The following is a 15,657-nucleotide window of genomic DNA, read 5'->3' on the forward strand; positions in this document are numbered from 1 at the left end:
TGGAGTACGAGGGTCAGAGAACCAAAGGTGTGAGGTAGGAGTGGCCCCATAATCCTAAACCTGGAATGCTGCCAGGTTGCAGGCCTAGTTCCTGAAGGTGAATATTTCCACCAGGGAACACAGCAAAGGTTCCACTGATCTTGAAGCGCAGCTATCACTGGCCCACTTCGGACTCCTTAGGCTGAAGACCAACATCATCCTCATTGTCCTGAGCTGCTACGGTCAATGCTACACAACTGGGGTGGGCAGTCCACAGAGCTCCCTGGGCATCTAGTCTTCCCGTATGCGGCAAGGACTCTCAGTGGACAGCCGAAACAACAACCCAGTAATGGCCAGGTGCGGTGGCGGGAGGCCGAGGCAGGTGGATCACCTGAGGTCAGGAGTTCAAGACCAGCCTGATCAACATGGTGAAACCCCATCTCTACTAAAACTACAAAAAAAAAGTTAGCAGGGCATGGTGGCGCGTGCCTGTAATCCCAGCTACCTGGGAGGCTGAGGTAGGAGAATCGTTTGAACCCAGGAGGTGGAGGTTGCAGTGAGCTGAGATTGTGCCACTGCACTCCAGCCTGGGTGACAGTGAGACTCCGTCTCCAAAAAAAAAACCTTAGCCAGGCATAGTGGCAGGTGCCTATAATCCCAGCTTCCCAGCTACTTGGGAGGCTGAGATAGGACAATCACTTGAACCCAGGAGGTGGAGGGTGCAGTGCGCTGACATTGTGCCACAGCACTCCAGCCTGGGTGACAGAGTAACACTCCATCTCAAAAACCAAAACAAAGCAAAGAAACAAACGAAAAAAACGATGACTCAGTAAGAACAGGGACAGTAAGAACACAGACTGCAAGGGGAAAAGGGCCTCGGCTGCTCCACAGTAAGCAGAGTGGCTGTAGAGCAGAGGGTGGGGAATCGGGGGTGGCCGGTGGCAGAGGATGGTGACCTGTCATGGCCTCAGACCAGCTGCAGCAGCAGGTCTGTGGCTTGCCCATTCACTCTCATGCCTCTCAGTCTTTCAGGAGAGCATAACCACCTCGGAGGGGATGCTGTGACAGCTGAACTGGGGCCCCTGCAGCAGACCACATTTCCCTAGCCCACCTGCTCTTCCTACAGCCTAATATTGACACTCCTCCCACTGAAGGGTGAGGTCCCTGTCCCCATCGCTTAAGCCTGGGCAGATCTGTCTGACTGCCTTGACCCACAGAGTCTGGCAGGAGGGACACTATGTGACTTCTGAGGCTAGCTCCTAAAAATACCATGCACATGTTGTTCATCTTGTTGTCCTGGAAGGCTACCCTTGGAACCCAGTTGCCATACTGCAAGGAAGCCCTGGTTGTATGGAGAAGCCACATGTAGGTGTGCTGCCCGACAGGCGCTGTGAGGTCCTGGCCCACCACCAGCATCAGCCACCAAAGATGTGAGGGAGAAAGCTTTAGGATGGCTGCAGCCCCAGCCACCATCTGGCAGCAACTGTAGGAGAGATCCTAAGTGCAAACTACCTAGCTGAGCCTAGATAACCCCAGGTTGCAGCACATGATAATAGAATGATTGTTATTCTTTGAAGCCGCTGAGGTTAAGTGGCAAGACATACAACCCCTCTCTGCAAAGGATGAGGAAATCTGCATCCTCAAAGGGAAAAGGGAGGCCCACCTGACTGCAGTGTGGAAGCTCGGTGTAAAAGGAGGGCATGAGAGGACTGGAGAGGTGCCAGGTGTGGACCATCCTGGGACACCAGCCTGGTCACTTTCCTAGGACCGCTCAATGCCTTCTCCTGTCAGTGTCGCAACCCACTGGGTTGCTCTTTCCACTTTCACGCTTGGGGCGCGGGGAAGGGCTGAATGCAGGCACCACTGGTCACGAGGGCGTGACTGGGGAATTCCTCCTTCGGCGGGCGCCCACCTCCTGGCACCCGTGGCACAGCTCCGGGAACGGCTGCGGGCCCAGCCGCTGCTTCCCCGACGGCGCCGCCGCAGTTCCCCGGAGACAGAAGCGGAGCCGGACCGCCGGAAACCGTAGATCCGGGGAGGTCCGGACCGCGGTGAACTCCAGTTCCCCAGGACCGGAAGTGACAGCTGACCGCCGGAAACCGTAGATCCAGGGAGGTCGGGGCCGCGGAGAGTTGTAGTTCCCCGGAACCGGAAGTGATGGCCGGCCGCCGGAAACCGTAGATTCGGGAAGGTCGGAGCCGCCGGGAGCTGTAGTTCTCCCGCGGCTCAGAGAAGTAGGCAGAGAGCGGAGCTGACGGCCGGGCAGCATGGCGGGGCTGGAGCTCTTGTCGGACCAGGGCTACCGGGTGGACGGGCGGCGCGCCGCGGAGCTGCGCAAGATCCAGGCGCGGATGGGCGTGTTCGCGCAGGCTGACGGCTCGGCCTACATCGAGCAGGGCAACACCAAGGCGCTGGCGGTGGTCTACGGCCCGCACGAGGCGAGTGGGCGTGCGGGATGGGGAATCGTGTGGCCGCGGGAGCCGCGGGGCAGCCGGGCTGAGCACAGGTTCGGGGACTTGAGGGGCAACGGCCGGCGCGCCTCAGTCTACACAGCCGATGCTCAGCACCGCATCTCACTCGGAGTAAACGCAAGTCCTTAGTGTGCTGCGTGGTGGTCCTGCCTTTCTCATCGGTCTCTGTCCTTGCGCCCTCCTTCCTCTTTGCGGCTCTTCAACGTGCCAGGCACTCCCCGACTCGCTCCCTCTCCTCTCAGCTCTACTCCGACGTCACTCCTTCCCAGACGGCCTTATCCACGCGGTACTTCTCGCCCTACAATAAACCCTTGTCTTTTGTGCACCTACAATCTCAAATGCCTATTTTGCGTAAGCATTTTCCCCTTTCTTTCCTCGCTGGAACATAAGCTTCCTAAAGACAGGAACTTTACATAAAACTATCTGGTTTCATTGCTGTGTTTCCAGCGCTGTAACTGTGCCTGGCCAGCGAAGGTACTGAAAGGGTGTTTGCTTAGCGCATGAGTGTGGGAGCTCTGCTTTCCGGGCGGAGGGAACCAGGAGGGCGAAGACCACGGTGGTGAAAACAAGCAAGGCACTTATGCAGAGCAGAGAGACTGCTGGTGGGGAAAGAGGGGATAACTCCAAATCAGGTTGAGGGTTCCCGGGGAGGTGAGGACTTAGGTTTTTGTAGACCAGGGAAATGATTTGGGATCTTATTTCATATGTAATGTGAAACCTTTGTAAGGTAATTAGGGTTTGAGTGTGTAGGTGAGACAATCAGCCTTGATGTTTGTAAACTTGGGTTGGCAGGGAATGGGGCAAGGATGGACACAAGGAAGCCAATTAAAAGGTGCCAGAGGGCAACACATGCAAGACAGAGAGTGCAAAACAGGGGGCTTTGTTTTGGAGGTAACGCAGTTGCCCCTTGCTGAGGCATTGAAAGTGGAGGGAGAGGCAGACCCACAGAGGACAGCGGAGTGTGAGCTGGAAGGAGTGGGCCTGGCTCATGTGTCTGTCCTCTTCCAGATCCGCGGCTCCCGGGCTCGAGCCCTGCCGGACAGGGCCCTAGTGAACTGTCAATATAGTTCAGCGACCTTCAGCACAGGTGAGCGCAAGCGACGGCGACATGGGGACCGTAAGTCCTGTGAGATGGGCCTGCAGCTCCGCCAGACTTTCGAGGCAGCCATCCTCACACAGCTGCACCCACGCTCCCAGATTGATATCTATGTGCAGGTGAGCCAGCTGCAGCCATCAATCCAGGGAGGGAATGGTGTGATGGGGTTGGGGAGGGAGTCTGATAGACTGACACCCTGGGGTCTCTGCAGGTGCTACAGGCAGATGGTGGGACCTATGCAGCTTGTGTGAATGCAGCCACGCTGGCAGTGCTGGATGCCGGGATACCCATGAGAGACTTTGTGTGTGCGTGCTCAGCTGGCTTCGTGGACGGCACAGCCCTGGCAGACCTCAGCCATGTGGAGGAAGCAGCTGGTGGCCCCCAGCTGGCCCTGGCCCTGCTGCCAGCCTCAGGACAGATTGCGCTGCTTGAGATGGATGCCCGGCTGCACGAGGACCACCTGGAGCGGGTGTTGGAGGCTGCTGCCCAGGCTGCTCGAGATGTGCACACCCTCTTGGACAGAGTGGTCCGGCAGCATGTGCGTGAGGCCTCTATCTTGCTGGGGGACTGACCACCCAGCCACCCATGTCCAGAATAAAACCCTCCTCTGCCCACACACCCCTCACTGTACGTTATCACCCAACAGCACTTCAGGGCCATGTGAAGCCTGGCAGAGCTTGGTCTGGTGCTGGCTCCTGGGGATGACCAGGGACCCTCGCCCACACATGAACTACTTACCTCTGTGTAGCCTGATTCAAACCCTGAAGAGAACAGTGGATTAGGGGGTTGCTGTGGGGGAGGCCCTGGGTGGAAAAAGCATCATGTCCCAGTAAGGACTCAAGGCAGCTGAGCAGGAAGCAGGGCCTGGCAAGATGAGCCAGGCCATTAGACTGAGGAATCTGTTACCCTTATTCCAGCACGTCGGGGGCCCTGAGCAAAGGGCTGAGGAAGAACTCGGCTGGCTCTGGGTACCCACCCTAGAGATGTGGGGGCCATGTCCCACAGCCTCTGGACTATGGCTTGGAGCCCCTTGGGCTTTTCCTGCTGCTTATCTTGGGCTCTAAAAGTACAACAGCCAGGCATGGTGGCTCACGCCTGTAATCCCAGAGCTTTAGGAGGCTGAGGCAGGCGGATTGCTTCAGGTCAGGAGTTTGAGACCAGCCTGGCCAACATGGCGAAACCCTGTCTCTACCAAAAATACAAAATTAGCTGGGGATGGTGGCACATGCCTGTAATCTGAGCTACTCAAGAGGCTGAGGCAGGAGAATCTCTTGAACCTGGGAAGCGGAGGTTGCAGTGAGCCAAGATCGTGCCACTGCACTCCAGCCTGGGTGACAGAGCAGGATTCCATCTAAAAAAAATAAAAGTACAAAAATTACCTGTTCTCATGGATCACTTGAGGTCAGGAGTTTGAGACCAGCCTGGCCAACGTGGTGAAACCCCATCTCTACTAAAGATACAAAAATTAGTGTGATGGCAGGCACCTGTAATCCCAGCTACTAGGGAGGCTGGGGCAGGAGAATCACTTGAACTAGGAGTTGAAGGTCGCAGTGAGCCAAGATTGCACCACTGCAGTCCAGCCTGGGTGACAGAGCAAGACTCTGTCTCAAAAAAAAAAAATACCTGTTCTCACACGGAGTCTTCAGCTTTGACCCTTCTCTCTGCCCACCACTATTTTGTTTGTTGAGACATGGTCTTGCTCTGTGCTCAGGCTGGAGTGCAGTGGTGTGACCACGGCTCACTGCAGTGTGGATCTCCCAGGCTCAAGTGATCCTCCCACTTTAGCCTCCTGAGCTGAGACTACAGGCATGCCCCAGTCACCTGGCTAATTTAAAAAGAAATTTTTTGTGTGTAGAGACTGGGTCTCATTTTGTTGTCCAGGCTGATCTCAAAGGATCCGCCCACCTTACCTTCCCAAAGTGCACCCTCTTGAGCAAACTCTCCCTTCATTCACCTCTGGCCCACAGACCTGCCGGAGCCCCCAACTACCAGCCCCTGTAGTCTGGACCCTGGGACTGCTTCTCCCCTAATATTCCAAGGATCTCCTGGCCTGGACAGTGAGAATATAGGCTCCCCCACTTTATAATGCACACACCCCGGTTCCAGTGAAGCCCGTTTTGGCCAGTAGTGCCATCAGCATCTTCTCTGCAGTCATCTGACTGAAAACCTCGGTGCTGGGCTCACGCTGTGACTCCACTGGGACGTCCTGAGTCATTGGTAGTCTCGCTTGGCATCCATTCTCTGACCGCCGCCGGCTTTCCACCCACCTGCCCGGCTCATGACCTCTGACTCCTGCGGGCCTTCCAGCCGGCTCTATCTCGCTGCCCCCGACCAGCTCGGCCTGCTGTCCTCCGGCTGCGGGGCTACCTGCCTCCCTCCGGGGCGGTGCACTGCGGGCCCGACTCTCCTGGGGGCAGCGCCTAGCGGACTCCCAAACCCGCTCACGTCCTGCCGGCTTCACCAGCACCGCCCACCCTCGAGCCGGCCGCTGCTCTGGGCTCGCGCGCCCTCTGCTCTGGACATGCGCGCCGGCGCGAGCGTCTCTGGGACCGGAAGTGCGGGCGAGCGCGGGTCCCCGGGTCTGACAGGAGCAGCCTGCGGGCACCGCGGCGGTGATTGGAGGCGGGAGAGGGTCCGGAGGTGGGAGAGGGTCCGTAGCCGCGCCGCCCTGCCCCGCCATGGGCCTCCTGTCGGACCCGGTTCGCCGGCGCGCGCTCGCCCGCCTCGTGCTGCGCCTCAACGCGCCGCTGTGGTGAGGACGGGGCCCGGGGAGGCGGGGACCCGAGGGCTCTGGACTCGCGCTGCCGGCGGCCCCATGCGCGGTCCCCATCGAGGGCCGGGGCCGCTCCAGCTGCTGGCGCCCCTCCGGCTGCTCGCGCCCTTCCGCTCCTGCCCTCTGGAAGCACTGAGGGTATCAGGCCCAGGCTTAGCCCTCGGGTCCGGCGTCCCGATGCAGGACTCCGGGTTTAGGTCTCTCAGACCCCCGCGATCGACCCCGGGTGTGGAGGTTGTGGCCTCGGGTCGGCGTCTCAGGACCCGCTGACGCTCCGGTGCCCCTCCGTCCTCTCTCACAGCGTGCTGAGCTACGTGGCGGGCATCGCCTGGTTCTTGGCGCTGGTTTTCCCGCCGCTGACCCAGCGCACTTACATGTCGGAGAACGCCATGGGCTCCACCATGGTGGAGGAGCAGTTTGCGGGCGGAGACCGCGCCCGGGTTTTTGCCCGGGACTTCGCTGCCCACCGCAAGAAGTCGGGGTGAGCGGCAGAGCAGGGCGTATGGGGCGAGCAGTGGTGGCTAAGGCCCGGGAGCTCTGCTCAGAGGCTCCCTTCGTGTCTGCAGGGCTCTGCCAGTGGCCTGGCTTGAACGGACGATGCGGTCAGTAGGGCTGGAGGTCTACACGCAGAGTTTCTCCCGGAAACTGCCCTTCCCAGATGAGACCCACGAGCGCTATGTATTGGGGGAGTGGGGTGTGCCTGGGCCCAGAAAGCACCTTGAGGGAGGGGTCTGGGCTGGGTATCACCTTGCGGGGGTGTCATGGGGCCAGGAAGCTCGGTGGGAGGGAAATCCCTGGTGGGCATTGGAGGGCTAGGAAAGGGGGGGGGGCCTTCAGCCCCCTACCAGAAAGTTACACTGAGGTTCCCCCCACCGATACTGCATACAGATGGTGTCAGGCACCAATGTGTACGGCATCCTGCGGGCCCCGCGTGCTGCCAGCACCGAGTCACTTGTGCTCACCGTGCCCTGTGGCTCTGACTCTACCAACAGCCAGGCTGTGGGGCTGCTGCTGGCACTGGCTGCCCACTTCCGGGGTGAGTCTCAGGGCTGCTGGCCATGGAGGGCTTTGGTCAGTGCCCCAGACCCTGCTGATCCTGCTTCTCGTCTCCAGGGCAGATTTATTGGGCCAAAGATATCATCTTCCTGGTAACAGAACATGACCTCCTGGGCACTGAGGCTTGGCTTGAAGCCTACCACGATGTCAATGTCACTGGTAGGTTCTCTTGTCTTGCCTGCCCTGGTCCCCCTCTCAGGGTCACTGTCCTCACCAGATCCCCCATTAGCACTCATTCACTTGCTCCTACAGGCATGCAGTCGTCCCCCCTGCAGGGCCGAGCTGGGGCCATTCAGGCGGCTGTGGCCCTGGAGCTGAGCAGTGATGTGGTCACCAGCCTCGATGTGGCTGTGGAGGGGCTCAACGGGCAGCTGCCCAACCTTGACCTGCTCAATCTCTTCCAGACCTTCTGCCAGAAAGGGGGCCTGTTGTGCACGCTTCAGGGCAAGGTGGGGCTGCCTGCCTGCCTGAGGGCTGAAGGGTACAGGGTCTGTGGGAGGGGCTGTCTCATCCTGTCCCGCACCTCTAAAGCTGCAGCCCCAGGACTGGACGTCATTGGACGGACCACTGCAGGGCCTGCAGACACTGCTGCTCATGGTTCTGCGGCAGGCCTCTGGCCGCCCCCACGGCTCCCATGGCCTCTTCCTGCGCTACCGTGTGGAGGCCCTAACCCTGCGTGGCATCAATAGCTTCCGCCAGTACAAGTATGACCTGGTGGCAGTGGGCAAGTAAGTAGTCTCTGGTCCCCCGCTTTCCATGCCCAGGATGGGGTCTAGCTGGAGCGGAGTGGGGGATGGCCTGGTGGCTTTGGCCAGCCATGAACCTGCCCCACACCTGACAGGGCTTTGGAGGGCATGTTCCGCAAGCTCAACCACCTCCTGGAGCGCCTGCACCAGTCCTTCTTCCTCTACTTGCTCCCCGGCCTCTCCCGCTTCGTCTCCATCGGCCTCTACATGCCCGCTGTCGGCTTCTTGCTCCTGGTCCTTGGTCTCAAGATATCCTCTGCCCCTTGCCGTCTGCTTGTGACCAGCCTCCAGTCTCCTCAACTCTAGGCTGGGGAGAGTCTTCCATCCTGATGGGGGGTGGGGTACGGGGGTGAGCCCTGGGTCCCCCTCTGGGCAGATCCCGTTACACCTCTTGTTGGGGTCCTTGATTGGGCTACGCTCTGGAACTGTGGATGCAGCTGCATGAGGCCGGAATGGGCCTTGAGGAGCCCGGGGGGGCCCCTGGCCCCAGTGTCCCCCTTCCCCCATCACAGGTGATGGCACCCCCTTCTGTTGTTGGAATGGGCTTCCAGGGTCTGACTAGTGTTTAGTGTTGCAACTTAGCCTCAGCTGGTGGGATGGTGGTGGTCTTTGGGGATCCCCTGGCCCCAGGGCCCATCTCCAAGAGCCTGTGTGCCCTGCAGGGTGTGGGGCTGGCCTCGCTCGTGGCACCTCTGCTGATCTCGCAGGCCATGGGACTGGCCCTCTATGTCCTGCCAGTGCTGGGCCAACACGTTGCCACCCAGCACTTCCCAGTGGCAGAGGCTGAGGCTGTGGTGCTGACACTGCTGGCGATTTATGCAGCTGGCCTGGCCCTGCCCCACAATACCCACCGGTGAGAGGCTGGGCTGGTTGCGGGAGGCAGGGGTAGAGGTCTCCCGGACATGCAGACAGCTTGTGGGTGGCCTCTGAGCCCTTTGTCTTGCAGGGTGGTAAGCACACAGGCCCCAGACAGGGGCTGGATGGCACTGAAGCTGGTAGCCCTGATCTACCTAGCACTGCAGCTGGGCTGCATCGCCCTCACCAACTTCTCCTTGGGCTTCCTGCTGGCCACCAGCATGGTGCCCGCCGCTGCGCTTGCCAAGCCTCATGGGCCCCGGTATGTATGGATCAGCCCCACTTCTCCTAATGCCTGTGCCCTCATCACAGACCACACCCTCATTCAATAGCCCTTTCCCCCACCATGGAGCCTACCTTGATGTTGCTTCTCCACCCAGGACCCTCTATGCTGCCCTGCTGGTGCTGACCAGCCCAGCAGCCATGCTCCTTGGCAGCCTGTTCCTGTGGCGGGAGCTGCAGGAGGCGCCACTGTCACTGGCCGAGGGCTGGCAGCTCTTCCTGGCAGCGCTGGCCCAGGGTGTGCTGGAGCACCACACCTACGGTGCCCTGCTCTTCCCACTGCTGTCCCTGGGCCTCTACCCCTGCTGGCTGCTTTTCTGGAATGTGCTCTTCTGGAAGTGAGATCTGCCTGTCCGGGCTGGGACAGAGACTCCCCAAGGACCCCATTCTGCCTCCTTCTGGGGAAATAAATGAGTGTCTGTTTCAGCAGCTATTTGAGCTCCTGGCCCGCTGTCCATGTAGGGCCCCAGGGCATGGGGGTGAGAAGCCTCTGTCTGCAGGGCTTGGCATTCCTCACACCTCCTCCCTGGCAAGGGCTGCTGTAGTCCACTTACTGGGTAGCATTCCTGCCAACCAGGGCTCTGCTGCTGTATCAGCCCTGGGAGGTAAGCCTCAGGTGCACTCTCAGCCCTGGAGGGTGCCATGCAGGCTCAGAGGGCTGTGTGCATTTCTGTGTGGTACTGTGCCAGGAACAGTGCTGGGAAGGCGAATACACCATGGCCATGGTTGGAGGGCCTGCCAGGAGCTGAGGCACCCAGAAACCACCTGACACCATCTTTACTGCTAGGACTAAGAGGCTGGAGCTGGAGCCCTGCAGAGGAGGCCCAGGGTGCATGGCATGGGGCCCAGGCAAGGCCAGCGCCTTGGTGTGGGATTGGGATGGAGCAGGGAGGAGCACCCGGTCTGGCTTCCTCAGAGTTGAGTCAGCCCAGGTGAGATGCCCATGAGGGGCTGGGCAGGCAACACAGTGGAGCCAGCACCCAGGAGCAGGCGGGGCACGGGGACAAGAGCCCCACGGGAGAGGGCACTGACGGGCCAGCAAGGAGAGAAGCAGGCTGTTGTACCAGGACTCTGAAAGGAACTGGGAAGACCACCATCTGTTCCAAAAGAAAGGAAAAACCTGTGGCCTTTAGGTGATGCCAGGGCCATGTCAGAGACCTTGGTGCTGCGGCTAGAGAGTCCTCTGGTCACAGGAAAGCAAAGGTGCCGCAGCCACACACAACCATGCACAGGCCTCAGGAATCAGAGCTGTGCTGCCTGGAGAAGCCACAGCACCTTAGAATCAACTGAGGGCCAGGGTCCTTTCAGTACAGTGTCCCCAAATGGCCTGTTGTCTGGGAGGTCCCGAGGAGGGTGCCCTCCCTGTGCCCTACTCTCTAGGCCACTGCCTCTTCACTGGGGCATGTCTTCCTGCGGGAGGCTCCCCTTTTCATGAGACCCCTGGTGTTGGGGGTTAGTCTATTGATGGGGCTCCACAGTTGGGGGATGGGCAGAGGGCTCCCAGGGTGAGCACCTAGGTGATTTCCAGAGTTTTTGCAGAGGAAACACATGTCTGCTGGGTGGGCTTACATTCTCTGTGTCCAGCATTGTTTGAGGCTCAGTGGGGATGAGGGGGTATCAGGAACCCCACTGTGACTGGTAGCCTCATAATTAACTTGCCTGTCTTCAGCCCCCTTGTCCCAGAGGTTGGAGCCTCTAGTCACTTTCTCCAGTGAATACTTCCTCTGAGGTTGGGTGGATGCCTGCAGTCCCCACCCTAGCCTGGCTGGTTTCCGCTGCCTCTCAGTACCCCTAGGAACACCTCCTAGGTGGGCATCACAGGGGCCTCCCCTGCTAAATCAGCAAGGGAGACTCATCTGTCAGTCTCCTATTTTCCAAGAAGAAATCTCTGTCTTGGTCTCCTGTTCTCTTTGTAAGATGACATCTGATACAAAATCACCCTCCAGGCATTTTAGCTGGGCTTTGACCTCAACTGTTCTGTTTTTGAGATGGAGTCTTGCACTGTTGCCCAGGCTGGAGTGCAGTGATGCAATCTCGGCTCACTACAACCTCCACCTCCCTGGTTCAAGCAGTTCTCCTGCCTCAGCCTCCCAAGTAGTGGGATTACAGGTGTGCACCACCATGCCTGGCTAATTTTGTATTTTCAGTAGAGACAGGGTTTCACCATGTTGTCCAGGCTGGTCTCAAACTCCTGACCTCAGATGATCCACCCACCTAGGCCTCCCAAAGTACTGGGATTACAGGCATGAGAGCCACCACACCTGGCAGCCTCAATTGTTTTTTTAACAGGACTTTGGCAGTCACTTAAAGCACAAATCATGAAAATACATACGGTGGGGGGAAAAGCTAAAGGATGCCTTGCTTGTGTTCTGAGTAGTTTGTGCAGAATTCTCCCTGCCTATACAAGTGTTGAAAGGGGACCGTGGGAATGGCAAGGTTGCTTTGTTAGGGAGGTAGGATTTCTGTTCTGATTTTCAGTAATGACATGGGCTCAGGCTCCACGTTTACCCCTCCCGGATTTTTTTTTTTTTTTTTGACAGAGTCTCACTGTCGCCCAGGCTGGGTGCTATGGCGAGATCTCGGCTCACTGCAACCTCCATCTCCCGAGTTCAAGTGATTCTCTGGGCTCAGCCTCTGTTATATGTAAAATGTTTATTTAGAAGCGGAATGTTTGTTTCCTGGTAACACAAGGAAAGATCAGCATTCAGACAAAAAGTTCTCTCAGCAAGTCAATTTTACTTTCTGCAGAAAGGGTGCTCCTTGCAGATGGAATGATGGCGAGAGCATACCTGAATAAAGGAGGGAAGCAATTTTTATCTCTCAACGCAGCTTGTCCCTGCTACTGTGTCCTGTCTCCGTTGGCTGGAGCCAGACCTGAACCCGATGGGCTAACAGCTTAAAAACTTTTTTTAAATAGGTAAAAGCAATGGAGAACATAGGAAAAGAGGAAGTTGCTTACTAAAGGACTTAGAAAAGTAATAATATTCCCAAATAAGCAAGGGGCATAGGCTGCAAGCTGGGACATGCCTGTGAGCATGTCCAGCACAAATATCTTGGTTAAAATACAAGGACATAGAATGTACTACGTGCCTGTGAGCATGTTTAACACAAGTATTTTGGTTAAAGTTCAAGGACATAGAATGTCCTTATTCCTTTATATCTAACAGCTCCATAGATAGGGCTTAACAAAGAGTTATTAGCACAAAGCAAGGAGGCTTGAAGGAAGTTAGTCTTTAAAAGAAACACTTACAATTTATTTTTTAACAAGAAGGGAAACTTTGAAGAGGAAACTTTTTACTTTCTACAACCTCCCGAGTAGCTGGGATTACAGGCGTGCACCACCACGCCCCACTAATTATTTTATATTTTTACAAATATTTTGGCTTCTTCCAATGTCCACGTTCTTACCAACACTTGATAGTGTCCATCTTCTTTTTTTTTTGAGTTGGAGTTTCGCTCTTGTCACCCAGGCTGGACTGCAGTGGCATGATCTCGGCTCACTGCAACCTCTGCCTCGCAGGTTCAAGCGATTCTCCTGCCTCAGTCTCCTGAGTAGCTGGGATTCCAGGCATGCACCACCACTCCCGGCTAATTTTGTATTTTTAGTAGAGATGGGGTTTCTCCATGTTGGTCAGGCTGGTCTCAAACTCCTGACCTCAGGTGATCCACCTGCCTCAGCTTCCCAAAGTGCTGGGATTACAGGTGTGAGCCACCACACCCAGCCCTGCTAGTGTCCATCTTGTAGATTACAGCCATCCTAGTGGGTGTGAAGTGGCATTGCATTTCTGTTTTGATTTGCATTTACCTAATGATTAATGAAACTAAAGCATCTTTTCATATTATTGGCAATTGGTGTATATATATATATATATATATATAAATATATTATTGGCAATTGGTGTATATATATATATATATATATATTTTTTTTTTTTTTTTTTTTTTTTTTTGAGACAGAGTTTTACTCTTGTTGCCCAGGCTGGAGTGCAGTGGCACGATCTCGGCTCACTGCAACCTCCACCTGCTGGGTTCAGGTGATTCTTCTGCTTCAGCCTCCTGAGTAGCTGGGATTACAGGTGCGCACCACCACGCCCAGCTAATTTTTGTATTTTTAGTAGAGACAGGGTTTCACATGTTGGCCAGGCTGGTCTTGAACTCCTGACCTAGTGATCCACCCACCTCAGCCTCCCAAAGTGCTGGGATTACAGGCGTGAGCCACCACGCCTGGCCTGCCTATGTTTTATTCTGAGAATTTTCTGGTTTTAGGTCTTAAACTTAGATCTTTGGTTATTTTTCAGTTCTTGTAAATGGTGTGAGGTAAAGGAGCCAACTTCATTCATTGACATTTGTTTTGCAAATCATTGTTGGCTTTTTGTTTTTGTTTTTTGGGTTTTTGTGTTTTTTTTTTTTGAGACTGAGTTTCGCTGTTGTTGCCCAGGCTGTAGTGTAATGGCTCGATCATGGCTCACTGCAACCTCTGCCTCCCAGGTTCAAGCGATTTTCCTGCCTCAGCCTCCCGAATAGCTGGGATTAAAGGCATGCACCACCACGCCCAGCTAATTTTGTATTTTTAGTAGAGATGGGGTTTCTCCATGTTGGTCAGTCTGGTCTCAAACTCCCGACCTCAGGTGATCCACCCACCTCGACCTCCCAAAGTGCCGGGATTACAGGCATGAGCCACCGTGCCCAGCTGTTTTGTTTGTTTTGAGATAAGGTCTCAACTCTGTTGCCTAGGCTGGAGTGCAGTGGCATGATCACAGCTCATTGCAGCTTTGAATATCCAATTGTCCCAGAACCATTTGTTGGAGAGATTCTTCTTTCTCCATTGGTCTCAGTACCCTTGTAAAAAAAAAAAATCAAATGACCATAGATGTATAGTCATAGACTTTATTTGTGGACTCTCAATTCTATTCCATTGATCTATATGCCTATCCTTCTGTCAGTACTAAAACTTACTATAAACCTAATCAAGTTTTGAAATTGGGCGATATAAGTCTTCCAACTGTTTCACCATGTTAGCCAGACTGTTCTCGAACTCCTGACCTCAGGTGATCCGCCTGCCTTGGCCTCCTGACATGCTGGGATTACTGGCGTTAGCCACTTCACCCAGCAAGCCTCCATGGTTTGAGAGGAGAAATCTTTTGTTAATTTTGTTGAGAATTCTTTTTTTCCTTTCTTTCTTTTTGCATTTATTATTATTATTATTATTATTATTATTATTATTATTTTTCTGAGAAGGAGTTTCGCTCTTGTTGCCCAGGCTGGAGTGCAATGGTACAATCTTGGCTCACTGCAACCTCCGTCTCCCGGGTTCAAGCGATTCTCCTGCCTCAGCCTCCGGAGTAGCTGGAATTACAGGTGCATGCCACCAGGCCCGGCTAATTTTTTTTGTATTTTTAGTAGAGATATGGTTTTGCCATATTGGCCAGTCTGGTCTCGAACTCCTGACCTCAGGTGATCTGCCTGGCTCGGCCTCCCAAACTGCTAAGATTACAGGAGTGAGCCACCGCGCCCGGCCAAGAATTATTTTTATATGATGAGTCACTTCTCTCTTGCTGCTTTCAAGATTCTTTGTCTTTCAACAATTTGTTATGTGTCTCCTTTAGTTTATTCTACTTAGTGTTTGTTGAACAAAAAAACTAGATGTGCAGATTCATGTTTTTCATGAAATTTGGCACGTTTTTGGCCTTTTTTTTTTTTTTTTTTTTTTTTTGGAGACAGAGTTTTGCTCTCGTTGCCCAGGCTGGAGTGCAATGGTGCAAACTTGGCTCGCTGCAACCTCCACCTCCAGGTTCAAGCAATTCTCCTGCCTCAGCCTCCCAAGTAGCTGGGATTACAGGTATGCACCACCATGCCTGGCTAATTTTGTACTTTTAGTAGAGATGGGGTTTCTCCAAGTTGGTCAGTCTGGTTTCGAACTCTCGACCTCATGTGATCTGCCCACTTCGGCCTCCCAAAGTGCTGGGATTATAGGCGTGCGCCACAACACCTGGCTAATTTTGTATTTTTAGTAGAGTCGAGGTTTCTTCATGTTGGTCAGACTGGTTTTGAACTCTCGACCTCAGGTGATCTGCCTGCCTCGGCCTCCCAAAGTGCTAGGATTACAGGTGTGAGCTACTGCACCCAGCCTTGGCCATTATTATTATTCTTCTTTTTTAAGTATTCTTACTCCTTTCTGTGTCTAGTCTACTCCTGGGACTGAAACTATGCATATGTTGGTGTGCTTAATAGTGTCCCACAGGTCTCTGAGGCCCAGTTCATATTTCTTTCTTTTTTTAAATTTCTCTTCCTCAGACTTCCCTTTGTATAGAGCCTCAAGGTCAGCCAGAGGTGAGAGTTTAGGGTTTTTTCAGGTCTCTCCTAAGTATATCCATAGTCCTCCATGTGTATATGACCTGT

General features: G+C 55.0%; 2 protein-coding genes across 2 annotated transcripts; both read left to right on the forward strand.

Annotated features, from left to right (window-relative positions):
• The first annotated feature begins 1,908 nt into the window (after positions 1-1,908).
• Positions 1,909-4,164, forward strand: EXOSC4 (exosome component 4). The gene is made up of 3 exons (XM_054499072.2): positions 1,909-2,417; positions 3,459-3,665; positions 3,758-4,164. The coding sequence occupies exons 1-3, from the start codon at positions 2,247-2,249 to the stop codon at positions 4,115-4,117; spliced, it is 738 nt and encodes a 245-aa protein (XP_054355047.2). The 5' UTR covers positions 1,909-2,246; the 3' UTR covers positions 4,118-4,164.
• A 1,674-nt stretch (positions 4,165-5,838) lies between these two features.
• On the forward strand, positions 5,839-9,691 carry GPAA1 (glycosylphosphatidylinositol anchor attachment 1). The gene is made up of 12 exons (XM_054499066.2): positions 5,839-6,298; positions 6,621-6,800; positions 6,886-6,997; positions 7,208-7,355; positions 7,433-7,534; positions 7,628-7,824; positions 7,907-8,103; positions 8,217-8,370; positions 8,538-8,633; positions 8,784-8,974; positions 9,068-9,238; positions 9,357-9,691. The coding sequence occupies exons 1-12, from the start codon at positions 6,225-6,227 to the stop codon at positions 9,598-9,600; spliced, it is 1,866 nt and encodes a 621-aa protein (XP_054355041.2). The 5' UTR covers positions 5,839-6,224; the 3' UTR covers positions 9,601-9,691.
• The last annotated feature ends 5,966 nt before the right edge of the window (positions 9,692-15,657 follow it).

The sequence above is a fragment of the Pongo pygmaeus genome, chromosome 7, assembly GCF_028885625.2.
Source record: "Pongo pygmaeus isolate AG05252 chromosome 7, NHGRI_mPonPyg2-v2.0_pri, whole genome shotgun sequence".
Taxonomy (NCBI): domain Eukaryota; kingdom Metazoa; phylum Chordata; class Mammalia; order Primates; family Hominidae; genus Pongo; species Pongo pygmaeus.

Excerpts from the sequence above, each read along its gene's own strand:
- EXOSC4 (XM_054499072.2), top strand. The coding sequence starts at position 2,247 with ATGGCGGGGCTGGAGCTCTTGTCGGACCAGGGCTACCGGGTGGACGGG. Across the intron at positions 2,418-3,458 it reads TGGTCTACGGCCCGCACGAG|ATCCGCGGCTCCCGGGCTCG; the intron begins GCGAGTGGGCGT and ends GTCCTCTTCCAG. Across the intron at positions 3,666-3,757 it reads AGATTGATATCTATGTGCAG|GTGCTACAGGCAGATGGTGG; the intron begins GTGAGCCAGCTG and ends GGGTCTCTGCAG.
- GPAA1 (XM_054499066.2), top strand. The coding sequence starts at position 6,225 with ATGGGCCTCCTGTCGGACCCGGTTCGCCGGCGCGCGCTCGCCCGCCTC. Across the intron at positions 7,825-7,906 it reads TGTGCACGCTTCAGGGCAAG|CTGCAGCCCCAGGACTGGAC; the intron begins GTGGGGCTGCCT and ends GCACCTCTAAAG. Across the intron at positions 8,634-8,783 it reads TCCCCCTTCCCCCATCACAG|GGTGTGGGGCTGGCCTCGCT; the intron begins GTGATGGCACCC and ends TGTGCCCTGCAG.